Source organism: Megalops cyprinoides, chromosome 15 (assembly GCF_013368585.1).
Source record: "Megalops cyprinoides isolate fMegCyp1 chromosome 15, fMegCyp1.pri, whole genome shotgun sequence".
In the NCBI taxonomy this organism is placed as follows: Eukaryota; Metazoa; Chordata; class Actinopteri; order Elopiformes; family Megalopidae; genus Megalops; species Megalops cyprinoides.
In genome coordinates, this window is record NC_050597.1 from 18,529,200 (window position 1) to 18,549,250 (window position 20,051).

The window sequence follows — 20,051 nt, forward strand, 5'->3', positions numbered from 1 at the left end:
ATCGTATCCATGTCTTCCTTTATAGGGATGGGTATCTTGGGCACTTCTCTCACCTAGATTTCATTTTACCTCTCAGTGCATATCTCCTGGAGAATGTTTGTCTGATGTCTTGTTGTGGATGTCTAATCATCACCTGAAGCTCAGTTTGGCCTAGCCTATTGCAGCTCTCTCCTCGCTGCTGTCCCTGAATATGTGATCAAACCCCTGCAGCTCATTCAGAATGTTGCTGCTTGGCTGGTCCACAATGTCCCCAAATTCTCCCCAAAATCCCAAAGTCCCCAAAATGTCTCACCAGTCCTGATCTCCCTCCACTGGGGCAGTTCACATACATTTCAAAGTGCTGGTGTTAGCCTACTGTATGGTACAAGGAATAGCTTCCTCTTACCTTTGCTGTACCAGCCTCTCATAAACTTGCATCTTGGTCCCATCTTCCATTTGTCTTGGCTCCTATGTGGTAGAATGAGTTTACTGTTGTGGTCTCATCTGCTGAGATACTGGCCATCATCCGTTGCAGACTGAAGACCCAGCTTTTCAGGCTACACCTCAGCTCCTCTACCTAATTGTGATCTATTGTTCCCCTTATGTGTCATTATATATGGGGAAGTATGCTTCAGGATATGTGCATTTTATATGGATTGGGATGGTCCCTCTGTTGTGTCCCCATAGATCTACAGTAACGTGAATCAGATTGGATTACGCCACATCACATTTAAGTAACCAAAGTAAGGTGTTTACATGACTTCTCCAAATTGCATTATTGTCATGCATGTAAATGTGGCTATTGTTTCCTCAAGATGTTCCCATATTCCAAGATAACAACACCCCCATATACACTGCAAAACAGAATCAGGGGTGATTTCACAATCGACAGGATTCACCTGCCATGGCCTGCCCAATAATCACAGGTAAACATCATTACACTTTTATGGGAAGTTTTGAAATGTAGGGTATAGAGCATCCATCTCCCTCATCTCTCAAAGAACTATAGGGTTCACAACTTGTATAACAGCATTCCAGGAATGATTGAATCTCTTCTGAAGGCAAAGGCTTGCCAATCAATTTTGGTCCTTAATTTTATGAATGGAGTCCTTATAGTATATAAATAATAAACATTTGGCTGGGACTTTACATGCATTACCTACACATGTGTGTACACACATACACAAGGGCAAGTTGGCTTTAGGCAGTTTCATGCTCAAAGTTATGTGTTCCATTTTGCTGCGGCATGCTCCTAGTTACCCTGACTGTGAGAGGTAATGACACTTTATGCATTGTTAACTGTTCCTCTGGTGTGTTCGTTACAAGCAATGCGTAGCCCCCCCAAAAAAGCGATCAATTTTACTTTCATAAGGTCAATGTTGAATCTCCACAATATTCCTCTTGCCGATAACAAGCGCTTCAGTGAGATCGCAGCCCACTTCAGATGATGAGCTGAAACCATTCCCAGGAGCCTCATTTCACCAAGTGTGTGAAAGAGGGAGAGGGAGAGAAAGAGAGAGATTTTTTGTGTTGCCTTGATTATTGCAGTGAAAATGGCTGTGTTGCTTATTCTGTTCAGTTTCACAAACCAAGTTAAAAGAGGGAAGGGGGCTATAATCCTTAAATTTATTAACTTTTCCAAGAGTGTGTGACATGTGAAATAGTAGCTTATAACGCATAAAATCTGAGAACATTTCAAATGCTCAGGCAAGGAAACAGGAAAACATTAGGCAATTAACACATTAGGAGGTGCTAGTGAGGATGTGTTATGTCAGGTGTCCATATGAATTTGAGGATAGCTTGTTTATTGCCACAGTAGTACTAATCTGTTTCCAAACAACATCTTGTGGCTGTAGAGCTCAGTTATCAAGAATTATCTGGATCTGGGTAGCTGCTAGCTGCTTCTGTTGGCTTTGACCTAAACCAGGACTGTAGTGGCTTGTTAAGTAGTGTTAGAAAGCAATATCGGTTCTGACTTATCGTTGTTAAAGTATTTGCATGTGTGCTGAAGCTGAAGAGCTTGTGGTTAAGGCTGCCATGTTTACCTCTGTCTAAAACCTGTTTCTGGTGATCCAGGATGATGTTCGAAAGTGTTGGGGTAAACGATGGAGGTGCTTCTGTCTTGGAGGTAGAAGATGAAGAATACTGGTCTGTTTACTCTGCTAACTATTTGGTATCAAAATGCAGTTGTGGGAAATGTAAGGTATGGAAGTGAAATTAACAGTTGGTCCTGGGGTATGGAAGTGCACAGACAGTCAGTCCTGGGGTATGGAAGTGAGCAGACAGTCGGTTCTGGGGTGTGGACGCGAATAGGCAGGCAGTTGTGGGGTGCTGAGGTGAACGGACAGGCAGTGATGGGGTGCAGGAGTGCACAGCCAGGCAGCCGCTGTGGCAGGCAGGGGTGAACAGCGTTACCCCAAGAGCAGATTCACCGTGTCGAAAGGAAATTTCAGCATGCCGCGCAGCTCCAGCGCACTGGGAGAGAGAGGCTTCAGAATTATGAAAAGAATCACATAGCTATACAAATGCATAATGCAGAGGGAGAAATGAAGGAGGGAAACCACCAAAGGATAGGACATACGAGCCAAAGGGGGGAAGAACTTTGCGAAAATTACAGCATGTTCACAGAAGATGCTGTTACACTTGTGTGCTGCATTCATTAAGCTGAAGCCTGGTCTCACAGGGCCACTGACAGTCCTCTAGGATCAGCAGGTTTTTATCTCACACAATTCAGCCAGAAAATCACGTCTAAGTGTTAGGGTGCATGGCATTAGACCTCCTCCCACACCAATTAAAGAAGGCAGCAGAGAACCAAATTGATGTTATAGTCACGTCCTTTTTTCCACTGTACTTTGACGGAACAGACTGTACATTCAGACAGTACATTATTGTGCTGTAATTGTGTTCACCGGTCTACACCACATTATATATTTATCTGACAGACACTCTGATCCAGGGTGACTTATATAGCTTATATAGCTATATAGCTTATCCATTTATACAGCTGGATGCTTGCAAATGCAGTTCAGTTAAAGTACCTTGCTGAAAGATACATAAGCAGGGTTTCATCCAGGAGTGAAACCTGCAGCCCTCAGGTAGAGTTCCATAACTCAGCCCACTACTGCTCTGCTGCTGTAGTCATTAAACACGTTTTCACATACTGTATTATCATATAATGGAAATTTGTTAAATGGTAAAATTTAAAAAAACGTTTTCAAGACTTCAGAGGTGAGGCTGGCAGCAGTTTAAATGAAGCTGGGAAAATCATGGCTCTGGTCCTCTAGAACTGTAATGGGTTGCTGTTGTCTCTGATTGAAGCGCGTCGCGTTTACAGTGAGAAGAGAGAGAATGCTCAGACTCAGTTTCCTGTCTTCCCAGATTTGTGTGGAGGAGGTGACACAAGGCGGCCCACTTTCATAATCCGGCGTTCCAGCGGTGACACGCCGTCGCAAACGCGGTGTTTTCCATTTGTGGGCAGGAGGACAGGAGCACACTCATCCTACACATTCACACAGGCACTGACGAGCCAATACTTAGCACACGAATAAACAGCTGTAAACACACACAGCGAAAGTCCAATGCGTTCAACTCCCACTCTCATTTCTTGAGGATCAAAGTGCTGGAACAGCCTCAGTAATGACAAGAATAAGCAGGAACATTCATGGTGAATAAGCTGATGTCAGGATTTAAGTTTTTTTTTATTTTGCAAGAAGGACCCTGTTTGACTCAGAGCTTTGGATTGGTTTGAGCTTAGATAACCTTACGTGTACTTGGATATGGGACTTGGAGCCATCGTAATGATGGATGATAGTAAAACAGGACAGTACAGGGAGAAAAGGCGTGTCCCAGAGGGTCTCTGTGCCTCCGTGGGGGACAGCATGTTGTCAGACACTCTCAGAAGCGCAGAGGAGACATCCTACTGCACATGGAAATATTCATGAAAGGAGCGGAGCTTCTGCAGGGCTGTGGTCCTCTTCCAGTGTTGCTCTTGTGCTTCTCACTGCTCTGGGGCCACTCCTTTTAAAACGGAAACTCATTTAAAAAAGCTCAGAATGTTCCAGAGGGTAAATTATGAAGGGACTGTGAACATAGCTTTTTTCAGTTCTCATAAGAATCGCTGGAAGTAAACATTGGCACTAGTTTTAATGATCAAACCCTTGAGGGGAAACCAGTATAAACGCAACAGAAACGAGGAAAGCGATTTCATGAAAGTCAAATTGCATAAAAAAATACAAATGCAATGCGTGTAAGGCTGCGTTAAAAGAAGAATTCTAGAGTTAAAACTGGGAATGGAAATGTTTAAAGTATTCTGCCCAACAGGATCAGAGTAATCCAATTATAAAAATACATCGTCCTTTCATTCAAAGTTGTTTTGAGTCTTTTAATCTCAGTTCATATGGCTTATCGCAGCGTAACCAACCCAGGCGTCATTGTTCTACGGATATGTGGTCGGAGGGCCATAATTGGAACGGGAGTATCAGATTAGAAGACTGGAGCGAGAAAGAGACTCTTATTCTGTTTCTCTCTCCACTCCCCCACCCCCCACCCCCCCCGGCAGGATTATGGAAGACTCGTTGCTGTGTGCAGAAGTAAAGGAGGGTGAGATTCTGCCCCCCACCATCCAGAAGCTGATGAAGGGATATAACAAATATCTTCGTCCTTTCTTTGACAGTAAGGAAATCTATGTCCTAAGTAAAATGTGCTGAATCTGACCATTGATGCTCACATAAACAGCTGAACCTGTGGAATGGACGCAGTGCCCTGTGTTACAGGGAACAGCTGAATCTGCTTTCTCAAGATGGGTTGAGGCTACATTTCAAGTGTGCAGGATTGATTTATCTTCTGAGGGTTTTCCTCTGCCTACTACCACTGTCTGTGCATAAATGAGTAGGAATAACAATACAACCGTACATTTTTTTGTGTGTACGTGTGTGTGTGCACGTGTGATTGTTTTCCTTATAAAAAATTAAAATCTAATGGTTTACTGTACTTGTATCTCCACCAACTAGCTTGTACCTTGTCTGGCCAACTATTGAAATGTGGTCATACAGCACTTTTAACATTGTTCAATCCTTATATGGTTTGGCATGTGTTGTACTTGTGTTGTGCCTCACTTGTAAATTGCTTTGGATAAAAGCATCTGCCAAATGAATAAATGTAAATGTGAATGTGTGGGTCTGTTCATCAGAGCAATCCAAAACAAAATTCTTTGAATGAGTGACAATGGGATGGTATTTATGTGTTAGTAATTGAAAAAATGAATAGACTAGTATATTGACATAAGAGAGGGCTCAGTGCAGCTTTTGAAGGCAAGCATAATACATCCTTGCGGGTTTCATAAAGCCTGTTGTCTACTGAATAGCTTTGTTTTTGTGTTTGCCAGCGTCAGCATAAATCTGATTGCATACACGCTGATGGCCCTTCATTCCTGCTGTTTCACTGCAACTCACTGAACGACTACAAATGTGTTTAGGAGTGAACAGGAAAAATCTCATCTTGAAATACAACACTAGCAGAGAACACCAACCACCCAACCCCCCTCCATACCCCCCCCCCCACGCTCCCCAACCTCTATCCCCACCCCCCATCCACCACATACCTTTAAAATGTTCCTGGAAATTGGGATGATCCCTCAATTATATAACCTCAAATAAAAAGTAGAAATTTAGAAAAGGCTTTTATACAAACACACAGGAGGAGGAAGAGGGGGGGTAGAGAGAGAGAGAATGCCTCCACAAAGCCCTACTGTTGATTGCTTCTGTTGTACTGATTTAAACTGCACTTGTCCTTAAATTCACAATTAAATGATACTGTGACACACTGAAAAACACAGTTTAAGGAAAAAAATATGTCCGTTTTTAAAAAATAATCTGTGCCTTTACTTATAACTCAAAGATGGGCACAAATATTACATCCATTGCTTTCCTTTCCAGCATCTGGAGAGTGGTTGTTTGTGTGGGTGCTCAGTTTGGAAAGACAGACGCCCAGACTGAGTGTGTGAGGGATAAGTCACAGACATCACACAGATATTACATCATCCTGACCACTGGAGGCTCATGAGCAGCAAACAGAGGAAGCACAAATATTACCTTTAGAATATTGCTATCAATTGGCTTTTGTTTGTTTTCCTGGATCAGAAATCAAGCCATTAGGAATCTTAATAATCTGCATGAGTCGGGTTCTAATTTCCTGTCTCTGAACTGTGAGGGTATTGTTCTTTTAGTTTACGTCACCTTAGAGAATGTAAATGATAATATGCATGTTGCATTTAGTATGTGGTCATTAAAAACAACACATTTTAATTGAAATTATTTCAATTTCAATTCCATTCAGAAACTGCTTGCAGCCTGCACAGATTCTCTGATATTTATTTTCTCATTGTGTCCTGATTAAAGACAGAGAGAGCACGGAACAAATCTGTCCACACAGTCAAACACGCAGTGAATCTGTGCACACATCCATGAAATGCAATTCAGACACATGAAATTAGCTGCCACCTGTTACAGATTAATCTGATAATTAATTCATTGATTGTTGAACACATAAAATGAATGAAAACAGACTGAGAGGAATGATCAGCATGATGGTAAATTTTCAGCCTCCTGTATTTTGAGCTCATCCAGGCACTTCTGTGTGTGCGTGTGTCTGTGAAGAACACAGGCCTGACGGATCTATCTTTGAGTGAGAGAGATGACACGTTGACAGGGCTTGATGTTTTATTCTGTTTCTCCCTTCAGATGGGCCAGTCACAGTTGGAATGAGTCTGGATATCGCCAGTATCGACACAATATCAGAAATCAACATGGTAGGAAGGGCCGAGAGGTTATCCTCGACTCAAATTGTTGTGGGAGATGCACTAATGAAGAAAATTCACCTCATCTATAGTACATGGTGCATGTAGTCACATCTCACAGCAGATCTCAGCTGTAGCACACAACTGGATCAACTTAATCTTGTAATTTATCATAGGGGTTACAGTGTAGTGAACCAGAATTTCCTCAGCAACAGTAATTGCAATGACACATATACTGATTAAAGATTAGAACCAAACACTGCTGTTGGTTCCAGGCAAGTAGTAAGGCATTAGCATCTACCTGAATAGAAACACTGCCTGGTGTGTGTGTTTGTGCAGGACTCCACTGTATGAGAAAATCCCCTGGTGTGTTTGTGTGTGTGTGTATTTGTGCAGGACTGCACTGTATGAAAATGCTGTCTTGTTTGTGTGTGTGTGTGTGTGTGTACATGACTGCAATGTTCGAGAAACATTGCCTGGTGTGTTTGCGTGTGTTTGTGTAGGACTACACTGCCACTATATTCCTGAGGCAGCGCTGGACGGATGAGCGCCTGTGCTTTAATGGAAATAAAAGCCTGAGTCTGGACGGGCGGCTGGTGGAGCTGCTCTGGGTGCCGGACACTTTCATCGTGGACTCAAAGAAATCCTTCCTCCATGACATCACCGTGGAGAACCGTCTGATCCGAATCTTCCCAAACGGGACGGTTCTGTATGCTCTGAGGTATGACCATAGACATGTGTCCGTGTGTGTGTGTGTGTGTGTGCACGCACGCACGCATGTGTGTGCATGCATGCATGTTTATGTGTTTTTCTAGAGCGCATGGAGAGGGACTGTCTGGGTGTACACCGCTGTCAGAGAAGTCCCCTGGTGTTCCAAGAGTGGGGGGCTGAGAGAGATGGGTGATCAGGATGACAGAGGGGGCAGTGGAGGCGGGGGCGGAGGGCAGGGATCAGCAGGGCTGAGGGCAGCTGGCAGGAAATATCCCAGGAGATGGAGAGAGCTGTTTTCCAGGGGAAAAACTGGGACACTTCAGCAAGGTAAGGCTTATGTAACATGACTTCCTCTTCCCTTGTCTCTCTAGGATCACGACGACAGTGGCCTGCAATATGGACCTAACTAAATACCCCATGGACAAGCAGACCTGTACACTGCAGCTTGAGAGCTGTAAGGCCCTTTTACGAGTGTTCCAGTTTTAGGCAGACTCCTGTTTGTGTAAATAGTGAAATTTACATTTTGCTTTTATAAGGAGGGAATTGTATTTTTTTTTGGGGGGGGAGGTGGGGTGAAGGGGTTACAGCTCTGCAAATCATATAATGACACTGGGGAAAATATCTGGCTTGCTTTCAGAGACAGAATGGCTTTGACAATGTGTGAATAATTGATCCATTAACAGCAACATTTCCCCACGCGGTGTTGCTCAGCAACAAGCTGCAACCCGTGGGAGCACACTCAGTGAATATGCAGTATTACAGTAAAAGTCTGTGTATTGGGTGGGATCTTATAAAAAGAGCAGAAAATGTTTAACCTGTTTGTGTATCAGTACCGGTTTCATGGTAATTTAGTCATTACACTGGCTTTTCTGGGAGTTTAATCCTTATGCTGAGTTACGAGTAATTTATTCCTTATCTACTCCCCCAGAACATAGGCACGGGGGGTACATGTGCTCATGCATGCGTGTGTGTGTGTGTAACTGATGTCGGTTATTGTGGTTTCAGGCTAGCTTTGACATCGGCCGCATCATGTCTTTATATTGCCTCAGGCCACAGGGAGCGGGTTGGATTAAGCACTCCGTTCTGTGGAATGAGCCCCCCTCCTCCCCCCTGCCCCACATAGATCCCAGCCAAATCTGTCCCTCTAGTCCCAGCTCTTTGGCCAGCAGTCTGGGCCAAGTCATGCTCCATTAGAACAGTGCTGTGACTGAACCGAGAGGTTAATGCGTGGTAAATATGGTGGTTTCAACCGCACTCCAGTGCCAGATTCACCGAGCCTGCACCCCCGCTCAGCTGAGTGAAGACAGGCCAGCAGAGATGCGTTCCTTTCATGTGGTGCCAGGGAAAGTGCACAGCTTTTCAATCTGCATGTTTAAGGAACCCAGTAAAATGCCTCTGACTCAAATGATGGCGAAAAATCTGACAGTGATGAAATTAAGGACTTGCAGATATATATTTGATTTGTTTCCTAATAAGAACAAGTTGTGTCCGTGTGTGTGTATGTGTATGTTTGAGTTGGGAGGGGGAGGCTGTAGGGGGTGGGGGTGGAGAGAGAGATAAAGGCCCTGTGAATGTCTCAGAAGGTTATCTTCATAGTCTCTTTAGGCCATTTGGTCAAACAGTCAAACTGATTTTGCAAGTATTGCCTTTCCTCTGGTTCGCAGAGAGGCAGCAAACTTTACTTGGTGGAAAAGCCTGGGGACTGTCCATACTTTAGAACGCGCCTCACTGTGTGAAAGTTCAGGCCAGCCTTGTGTGATTCCACGGATTTACCTTCCACATTTTACCCAATGCCCTCACAATGTTGTGATTCCACGTTCAAGAAAATTAGTTACATCTGCTCTGATGTGGTGACTAAAGCACATTGAAGGAAATATGAAGCAATAACACAGGGCTCTAATCAGTGAGTCACAATTAGTTTTATCCTGAATACGCAAGGAACCAGTGATGTATGCTTCATATATGTTCTGTCCTGAGGGTTGATGAAAGAGACAGAAAGCGAGAAAACTACTTTAATGAATGGTTCATGAATGTATGAAAACATTCATGCAATTGGTTGACATCTTCCTCAGCCCTGGAGCTCTATGAACTTCTGGATCTGCAGTGCCCTCTAGGGGCCATAACCAAAACACACCTTTTCTATCATTCTTTTATATAGTGCTACAGTATAAAATAGTGGGATACAAATAAACAGTCTAACATATGAAATGAACTTAATCAGGGATTGTTTCCTCAATTAAAGATCCTGAAAATGAGGGGCTTATGTGTGATGATGTAACTGACAGTACTAACAATGAGTACAGGTTGAAGGAATCTGCTGTAGAACACTGGGCTCAACCACAGTGGGTACAAACAATGTACCTCTCCCTGCGAAAATGGATTATTTGTATTTGTATGGCCCTGAACACCTATTAAGGAAAACCTGAATCAGTCTGATTGATGTTACATAAAATGATTAGTCTAGTTTCCTCAGATGGACTGCAATTTTACCAATATGATATTTAAATGCTGCTGTTTCACAGGGGGTTACAACATCAATGATGTGATGTTCTACTGGACCAGAGGCAATGACTCAGTCAGTGGGTTGGACACACTGCGTTTGGCCCAGTACACAGTGGAGGATCACTATACTTCTGTATCTGAAGCCATCTATGAGACAGGTACTGTATAGTTTCCCATAAAGCTGTACTGTACCCACAGATACTATCTGTGAGTGCTCTGGACCCAATGCAGACAATATTGTCAGCATGATGCTAAAGACTTCATGACAGCTTGAATAGGGTGTTGGGCATATCCTCAGTGGATGACAGTCTAATTAATTTCTCTTGAATCCCCTTAATGAGCCTAAAAACTAAAAATTTAAGTGGTCAGAGATAAACAAGAAGCACTCCAATATCTGACACTGCAGCCATAGCAAGGTCTTAGAAACATCTCCTGCCCATTGACCCTTAGATGGTGATTTTTTTTTTTTAATTTTGAAAATTTATTTTTCACAAGATTAATGCTAAAAGGCAAAAAAAAACTGACTGAGCCATCACATCACACTTCAGTCATGACAAATATTTCTAAACAAGTCCTGTCCGCTGTGTCCAATATGCCTAATGCAGAACCTGCCATCCGTCAGGGAAAATTTAAAGGCTCAAGTTTTAATATTGAGCAGGTCACAACCCCAGACTGCTCTTCCACTTTCATGCAGCAGAGTGATTCCCCCTGCAGGGCACTACCCAAAACTGATCTTCCACTTTAATGCAGCAGAGTGATTCCCCCTGCAGGGAACTACCCCAAACTGATCTTCCACTTTGAGCTTAAGAGGAGCATCCTGTACTTCATTCTGGAGACATACGTCCCATCCAGCCTGCTGGTAGTGCTGTCCTGGGTCTCCTTCTGGATCAGCCAGTCCTCTGTCCCTGCCCGCATATGCATAGGTACTGTTCCACTCTCACATCTGCAGAGAAACTGTACCACTCTCAAATCTGCATAGCTGCTTTACCCTTCTCACATCTACACAGGTCTTTTCCAACTCTCATATGTGCACAGGTCACTACCGTTTACACATCTACATAGAGTGTACCTGCTTACATCTGCACGGGCCAGTACCATTCTCACATCTACATAGATTGTGTAACTGCTGACATCTCCATAGACAGTGTACTCCCTCACATCTGCACAGGCCTGTACCACATTCACATCTGCATAGACATTGTATCCGCTTACATCTGGATAGATGCTGTACCCAATCAGTTCCAACAACGCCTAAAAGTCTGAAGATGGGATCACATATTGTAGCGGAAAAATTAGAGTATGAAAAATAAATATAAGAGATGGTGGAGAATTTCAAACACACAGCTGTTTTTTCTTTTTCTCCTGGAGGTGTGACCACGGTGCTGACTATGACCACTCTGATGATGGGTGCACGAACGTCACTGCCCAACGCCAACTGCTTCATCAAGGCCATCGACGTTTACCTCGGCATCTGCTTCAGCTTCATCTTTGGGGCACTGATCGAATACGCCGTCGCCCACTTCTGCACCCTGCACCACCCAGAGGGCGCCAGTGCCTTCATGGTGAGACCCTGCACCATCATCTACACCAGCGTCACCATCGTTACCATCGTTAATTGATTCCATCATCAGTTGTCAGAAAGGTCACTGATCAAATTGCCAAGGGCCATAAGAAAGATGTAACAGAATAGAAATTCTAGAATGTATTTTTTTTGCAGAAAAGGCTAGATAATTACAGGATGAAGTCAATTGTTCATAAGATTGGAATATACAGTAGCTTACAGTAGATATTTGTATTTATGTATTTGTTTGTTTTTAAATACATTTACACATGTAAAATACAGTTCTAATGTTTGGTATTGTGACATGTACTGAGACTTTGGGCAAACAGGAAGAGAAAAAAATGGCAGTCTGATCAGTCCAAAAAATGAGAGGGGCAAGCTAAATTCAGCTCAGGATGTCAGCTGTAGTCTATTAACAATTCAGAGGCTGCAAATACACTTTGCAACAACCTGGCCTGATTATGTGAGCTGGAAATGTGTCAATCAAGAGAATGAAATCCCCAATACTGTCGGATCATGCGCCGCTAAAATGCTATACTGTGACAGCTCACAGCAAATGAATGAACACAATTATGCGCGTTCTGATAACAAATGGTGAGCCTCTGGGAATGCCTTCTGCAGATTAAATACTCTGTCTCCCTAACTCCTTCCACCAGGAGATTCAAACAGCAAATTCCCTAGGTAAAATAACAAAACGTTACACTCCCTAATCACACTAAACACTAACGAGCAACTGATAAATGCTTTTCCTTATTGCAACACATGAAATGTAATTTATGCTGTAAGTGTGTCATGATTTCACATTCACAGTTGACATTCACATGTGTGCGGGGGGGCCGGTTAACATTGGAGACCAGTTGTAATTACGCTACCTCCCTGTATTTTCCCTCAGTCTGTGTTAACATCAGGCCTCAGTTAATCTTGTCAAGGTCAACAAGCCAAGGATGAACTAAATACATCTTCCATGAAAATGTGTATGTGCTTCAAATGAGGTTAGGCATTGCCCACATAACAATCACAGCTTTATCATCATATTCATCATTATTATCATTGCCATGATAATATTGTTCATCATCAGCAGCAGCAGCATCATTTTGACACCACCAGTGTGCTAAAAATGAAGGCTTCACATCTAATACATTGTTATCATTGTATTGTTTATTTCCCCTTACCCCAATCATATTGTCCTTCATTAATGTAACTTTCAATGCCATAAAATTATATGCTGGAGTAAATAAAGTGGAACATATGTTAGTCCCATTTATTAAAATGATGAAAAATGACTTGTACATTTACATATTTTATTCAAATGTGGTGGGGCTACAAAACAGGTGGAACATGCTTCTCTGTGTTGGCATCCTAACCATGTCGAAATGTTGTCACTGACTTGCGTGTGTGTGTGTGTGTGTGTGTGTGTGTGTGTGTGTGTGTGTATGCATGTGTCTCTCCCTCTCTAGTATGGACAGCAGGTTCAGGAATGTGAGGACGAGATGAATGGCATCGTCACCACCATTGCCAGCAACTCCATTGGCTTGAAGAAGCGCAAGGAGACGTCGGCCACCACGGCAACATCTGCAACCTCCGCGACCTCCGCGGCCTCTGTCCACGGGCCCGGCAGCCCCTCCGGCAGCGAGACCCAAGTGGACACGCCGGCGTTGTCTCCAAGCCGCTGCGACAAGTCTATGTCCATCCTCAAGAGGGCGCTCTGCTTCCTGAACTGCTGTCGTGTGGAGAACCCGCACTACATAGACAACTATGCTCGCATGTCCTTCCCCCTGTCCTTCATTCTCGTCAACCTGCTCTACTGGACATACTACTTGTACTTTTAATGCCCGCGCACATGTTTGTGTGGCTGCGTGTGTGTGTGCATGAGTACTTGTGTGTATGTGTGTGCGTTTGTGTGTTTGTGTGTGTGTGTGTGTGTGTGTGTGTGTGTGTGTGTGTCTAATCACTCCGTCTTCCACCACAGAGATGAAATTTGTTTGCGCAGATGATTGCGCAGCCAGACTCCTTTGAAGTACCTGGCCATTCAGTGTCCCTCAATGACCCCTGTGATAAAGGAGCAGTGTACCTGAGGTTGCACATCATGACAGCTTCTGCTATGAGACTGCCATCCACCACCAGGATGTCTCTAAATTCTAAAAGCAGCATTGTACAGGTGTATGTTTCTGTGTGTGTGTGTGTGTGTGAGACAGGTGATGGGGTTGGTGTGGGGTTCATGCTATATCCATCCACTCACAACTTATTTACTTTTTTAGGTATTTATTTATTTGTTGTTTGATTTATTTATTTATTTGTTCATCTGTCCTCTGCTATGTACAGCACAAGTAAGCTGTGGGTTATCGATTGCTGAGTAACACTGATATCCATACAGCAAAGGGAATTCTACAGAAACTCTGACATTCATTACTTCCTCTGTAGACAGTGTCTACGGCAGTGAAAATTCTACACAGCAACCACATCACTGAGGCCAAATGTACATGTTTCCACTGACCCACTGTAGATAAACTACACCTGAGATGAGCTGGAGGCATCTCCACTGACTTGTCTCAGCTTTAGGCAAACCTGAGCTTAGCTGGAGGTGAGAATTTCCACTCACCTGTATGTTATCTTTAGGTTGGCTACACCTGAGATAAGCTGATTACAGTTCCACTTACCTGCCATAGCTGCTGATCAGCTACAGCAGAACTTACTCCATAGTGGGTAGCATAGCCTGACATAATGTATAGTTCATGAGTTCATGCTAGAATACAAATATACGCTCTGCTGGATCTGCATATTAACAGCATTAACTTATTTCTTTTTGTTGTTGACCAATACCAAAGCAGAACTATTGGGATTTCTTCCTGCATCACAAACTATCCAGGTTTGCTTGGCAATCTTGAGGCTCCTGAGTGGCTCAGTGGTAAACATGTTCACGTTGCATGAAAGCTGTCATTTGCCAACAATAAATGTAAGCCCACAAAGGCAGAGCAGATTGGCTTCATACCACCAGGGGTGTGTAGGGCTTCCTCATCCCACTGCTCTCAGGAACCCTGCAAATTGCCAGGCACCTTGCTCAAATGACGTCAGTAGAGTAGTGCCTGTTCTCCAGCACCCACTCAGCTGTACTATGCTGTATGACTTATGAAAAATAGCTGTTGGCTATGTGCAAATGTATTAGAGGAGTGCATTCATCTTGCTTCAGCAGTGAATGCAGTGGTTCTTACTGTTAGATAAGCCTAAGATATAATTGGCAAAAAATGTTGTGCAATCTTGCTCATATATTTATGTGCTCATATAATGATGTGTATATTTAAGATGAACAAATGATAATCACCAAGTCAGCAACACATACAGCTAAAACGGGTCAGTGGAAAGCCAGCTTACCTTTTCTGCTATTGACCGTTAAATATTTAACCACATTATACAGCTTAGCCTTTAATGAGAGAGTAATGAGAACCTATAATAGACGTTGGTGTCAGTTCCCAGTAAACAGGACACTAACAGCATATTACCTTGGATGAATAAAGGAATTGCAGGCTGTGTTATACTGTATATGTGCACATCTATAACTTTCAATACTTTTTTGCTTATTACCTACTACACAGATGGCCTTTGGGAACCAAACTGGGAGGGTGATTTCTCACAGGAGTCCTTGTTCTGAATGTAGAACACCTGAATATGTTGAGGTATCTGTGTGCATTGATACAGTAAAGGGTTTATTGTCATTGAAACGTGTATGTAATCTTATATGAGGCAGGGCCATATGTCATAACTGCATCCTCTAATTGCAGTGTGCCAGTTGTTTTGTGTACAGTGTTTCAGGGATACGAAAAATCCAGGTTGTTTGCCTGTGTGTGTATGTGTGTGTGTGTGTGTGTGTGCGTGTGTGTGTGTGTGCGTGTGTGCGTGTGTGTGTGTGTGTGTGTGTGTGTGTGACAGAGTTCCTTAGACAAAACTGAAGGACCAAAGACTTAATTTGGCATTCATGTTTAATGTCATCATTACATTCTCCCTCTCATGTTAATACAATGAAATAGAATTTAAAAGTTACCATTGTGAAGTTAAATTTTGTTCTATTATATTTAAAGAACAATAATGTATGCTTAAACAAATCAAGTTAGTTAGTTTTGTCATGTTCTTGTATGCACTGTTTACTAACATAAATCCTGCTAACAAAGATAATTTTCAGAAATGATACTGCATTCAGAGGAAAGCCCTGGTTGTCCAAGAGGCAGAACAGAGCCGGTGGACTCTTTTTTTCAGAGAGCTAACAAGCAAAATTGGTCTTGAAATTAAAATTGGCCTTCTGCGTATCAAACCAAGCAATGAGTGCGCACTCTGAATTTCTCACTTGTTGAATATGCATGCCTCTTTATCACTTTCTTATCTCTACAGCTGTTTACTTTCTGCAGTACAGATTTGTCTGGCTTCATGGAACAACAGAGACTACATTTTCTCAACAAGAAAGGACAATGAATTTTCTCAGTGGTTATTGCAATGCATTTAATTGCCAAGTGTATTCAACAGCAGACTTTTCTTTTTATTTTTATTGCACAACCTGTTGTCATACTGAGGGAAAGATGGTAAAGCAGTGTGCTCCGGGAAATCTTTTGTAAGATCCTCATTCATAAATAGTGTGATAAATTATGTAATTTTTTCATGCAAGAAGAGGATTTTTTCAACAAAAAAAAAAACTTCTTCTTGACACGTACTGAAGTCTGGTTTCATTATCTTATTTCATGGCACAGCTTACCTGACTGATAATACATTAATTTAGTTATTGTAAACATGGGATTTGATTGAATATTGTACAGTAAATCTAAACATTTAACTATTTTTTGTTTGTATAATGCACGGTTAATATACGGTAAGGACTGCTCTTGCAGTTTTGAAATTTTTGCACTAAGGAAACATTTGATAAACTTTTTTTAAGTACAAGTCTGCATGTTATTGTAGGGGTAAAATGTATGTAAGTTGAGCGGTGATCTATATTGGTCACCTCAATAGATGGCCAAATTAAATCAAAACTTTCATCTGCTAACTACAAACTACAAACTATTGACTGGAGGTTGACTGTAGGCTTTATCTTCATCTGGGAGGTGACAGTGTCAGTTGTTTATGGGTGGCTAAGTTCTGACATTCCACCAGACATATTACTAAACATGCAAACCATTTTCTAATCTGGCTACTTCAGTTTACTTCATATTACGTTTAATTCTCAATCTCATATGTAAGATCTTGACTAAATCAGCTTGCTTGATTTATGGCATTCATTTTTGTAGTCTAATGTCATAGTTTCCTCCTTAATTAGCATTGTGAGGTGATCTCTCTGTCTACATGGCAATAACCAGGCAAGGACAAGCCAGGCCTGTAGCATCCCTGCATTCAAAAAAGCCCTCAATGCATCATAAGGGGAAGAGATATTCAATCAATAAAAATAAAAACCCTTTCAGACTGGCATCACATTATAATGAAATAACCTATGGGTAAATAAAAAATGCAAAACCAATATCATATTGCCCTGCATTCAATCAACATTTGTCCTTACCTTACAATAAAGGCAATTCTTAGTCTTTTTCCAACAAATTTCCATTCATGTTGCTTATTTCTGAAAAAGTAAAAGTTGCCTTCATTTGTATGTCAAGGCTGAGGAGGAATGATGGCTGAAACCAGGGGTTTAGTATGATACAGCACTGGATTAAGCTGGGAAATTCATTTCTGTTAATATCATTATTGAATAGCACTTTTCCTTACAGTGACTTGATGGTTTGTATGAATTCAGTGTTTATACAGTATATAGTTTAGCGAATGTAGAGTTAAATATATATGTCAGGAGTCCTGAAATCCTAAGCAACAGAGATCACAATGCAATGTTTGCATTTGATTTAGAATGCAGGTAGGTAGTGTCACCAAGTACTGATGCAGGATTGATACATCTGAGCCTAGAACCCCAAAGCATTTAGAGTAAAAAGGCTTCAACTGACTCAAGTGTTTGGGGGGAGCTGTACATCCGTTTAAACCTTTCACTTACTCAGTGCAAAATTTAAAACCAAAGAAACTTATTTTACAAAAAGAAAACAAATTATGATTTTCTTTGAAGAGGGAACTCTCAAGTCCTTCATGATACCTCAACTTCCCATGCCCCCCTCATTCCCCTCCAAATGCCCTAGGGGGTCCTAATTTTGTGCTGTGACTATTGCCGGTGCCAGAAGAAGTGTCCACTCTACCACAGAGTGTGTAGACTAGCCTGCAAAAATGTGCCATTCTCAAATGAATTCTCTCCTTTCCTGTCCTTTCCCAACTTTAAATGTTGCTGACAGACTAATGATGTCACAAGCAACTCCTTGCTCTGTGGTAAATACTGTTACAGTCCCGCACCTTATAATGAAGCACATCCCAGAAGGAACTGGGTCAATAAACACCTGTCCAAATTTTAGGGTATTTCTGTCTTTTCACCACGTTGGGTGGAACCGTTTCACTAAAGCAATGTCTGATGTTCTTTTCTTTCTTACTTTCTAACCCAGCTCCAAGCAGCCTTTACCAGCCAGCACCTAAGGTGTTTCATAATGTTGCTGTGAAATGATAGGATTGTTAAAATGCTATGTTTCAGCATCGGAAGTTGCAGCTATGGTACAGTGTTCTCTCTATACCCATTCTGTAAATGTATTTGTACTGTATATTTAAGGATGGGAACTTCTGTTAGTTAAACAGCTGTAAATATATAACTACAGTTTGCATGTTTATTTGATGTTAACTACACTAATAAAAAATGAGAACTCATTTGTCTGCAGTTTTCATTGGTGCGGCTGTATTACAAGGCTGCTTTAGTATAGGAGTACAAGTCAAACTATGACATCACCCCCTACAGCCCATTGTTACACACTGGTGTGACTGTTGTGTGTCATACCTGTTATATATATGTTGTGATTCATAATAAGTATTGTATTTCTGTTATGGCAGGAACAATAAGACTCCTCAGTAGTTGGATGCTTTCTGGTTTTAGTTCTTCCCCTTCACCCTACTCCTGTCTGCCTGCCTGATGCTCAGCAGAGGAGTAAAGGTTAGCTCCTGCCTTTCCTGCTCTGAGTGAGAAGCTTGGGGTCACCATCGGTGTGGCTTTCATACAGAAATATTGGAAAGACACAGGCACAAAGTACAAGAAACACAGCCTGGTCAGAAAACCAAACACCCTACAAACGCACTGTCACAATCCTTACTCAGTGATAGTAGGCCAGAAAGGTTCATTGTGAAGGATGTTGTCCATGCCTGCAGGTTTCTAAGCATGGGTGGTATTTTAATAGAAAATAATAAGTATATTTAAAGAAATGTTTTCATAAGGTTCATTTAGGGTGCAGTCACAGTTTTGCATTTTGTAGATGAAGCTTTCTCTTTGAATTTAAAACTAAATAAAATAGTCATGTGAGATTGATTTTACCTAAAATATTCTATGGTTCCCAAGCTCAAATATTGGAATAATCATACCCTTCTTTTTTCCCCCAAGCAGTGAGTCTTACTCTACTTTTTCCTGAGTGAATAATGACTTATGACAAAGAATTCTGTATTCACTCATGCTTTCAGACAGGAGAATTAATTACATCAATGAATTTATTTTATGGTTAGAGTTTTATGGTTAAGTCTTATCTTCTCTGTGAACATCAGTGAATATTTTTGTGGGCACGTGTCTCTTTCTCTGCAGCTGAGAAAGAAAGAAACTAAATTGTTCTTCCTTTTATGTATTAATTTTTTTATTGGAAACCAAGCATTTGAACACCAGTCCGAATTATTGATCTCATTGTTGATTAATGGAATAATAGCTTCCTGTCCATTAGCTACATGCTTTCATGAGCGCTAACCCGACTGATGGAGATGACACTTTTCTGGGTCCAGACAACAACCTCTTTTTTGTTGATTAAATCTGTATGCTATAATCATATGAATAGACACAAGACCTACTAATATTCATCTTGTATGGATATGTTAATCTGATCATTTGTGTCCACTATCAGCCCAGTCAGCTGATATAAAGATCCAGTGGATCTGTGCAGCATCTACTTTCCACTGGTGACTGTGACCCAAAGTGCCTGATGGGATGCATGCGCGGCAGCTCACAGGGCTACAGCTGCGAGATGCGCAATTTTCTCAGTCCTACATGAAACCCAGGGGACTCATGCGAAAACTGTGAGTGTTACAACAGCCTGAGTGATTCACAAGTTTTCAGCACGTTAACACTTTAGCAAGCTGGCGAGAACATATTGGCAGCGTTCAAATGACAGTAGCAAGAAGGTGCAGGAGCCAAGCGCCTACCATATGGTCAAAATATTGTTCAAGATTCACCATGCTGTGCACTGGGAAGCATCTGAGATGGATGGAGGCATAATTAGGTTTTTCACAGCCCATGGAGCATACATAGTGGCTTAATCAAACACATAGTGTCTCTTAGGTAAAGATGATGAATAATTAGATTCTTATAGACAGAACAAGGTTCACATTAAGCTTTCCATTTTTTTTGCCACATCTGAA

General features: G+C 41.9%; 1 protein-coding gene across 2 annotated transcripts in view; it reads left to right on the top strand.

The window, feature by feature from the left end:
- LOC118790169 (gamma-aminobutyric acid receptor subunit pi) overlaps positions 1-13,448 on the top strand; it is a 33,020-nt gene extending 19,572 nt beyond the window's left edge. For both annotated transcript variants that reach the window (XM_036547028.1, XM_036547027.1), the window contains exons 3-10: positions 4,538-4,650; positions 6,717-6,784; positions 7,276-7,493; positions 7,855-7,937; positions 10,006-10,143; positions 10,756-10,908; positions 11,354-11,547; positions 13,004-13,448. In XM_036547028.1, coding sequence (XP_036402921.1) covers positions 4,538-4,650; positions 6,717-6,784; positions 7,276-7,493; positions 7,855-7,937; positions 10,006-10,143; positions 10,756-10,908; positions 11,354-11,547; positions 13,004-13,375 — 1,339 coding nt within the window. In that variant the 3' untranslated portion in view covers positions 13,376-13,448. The remainder of the gene's footprint in view (positions 1-4,537; positions 4,651-6,716; positions 6,785-7,275; positions 7,494-7,854; positions 7,938-10,005; positions 10,144-10,755; positions 10,909-11,353; positions 11,548-13,003) is intronic.
- The last annotated feature ends 6,603 nt before the right edge of the window (positions 13,449-20,051 follow it).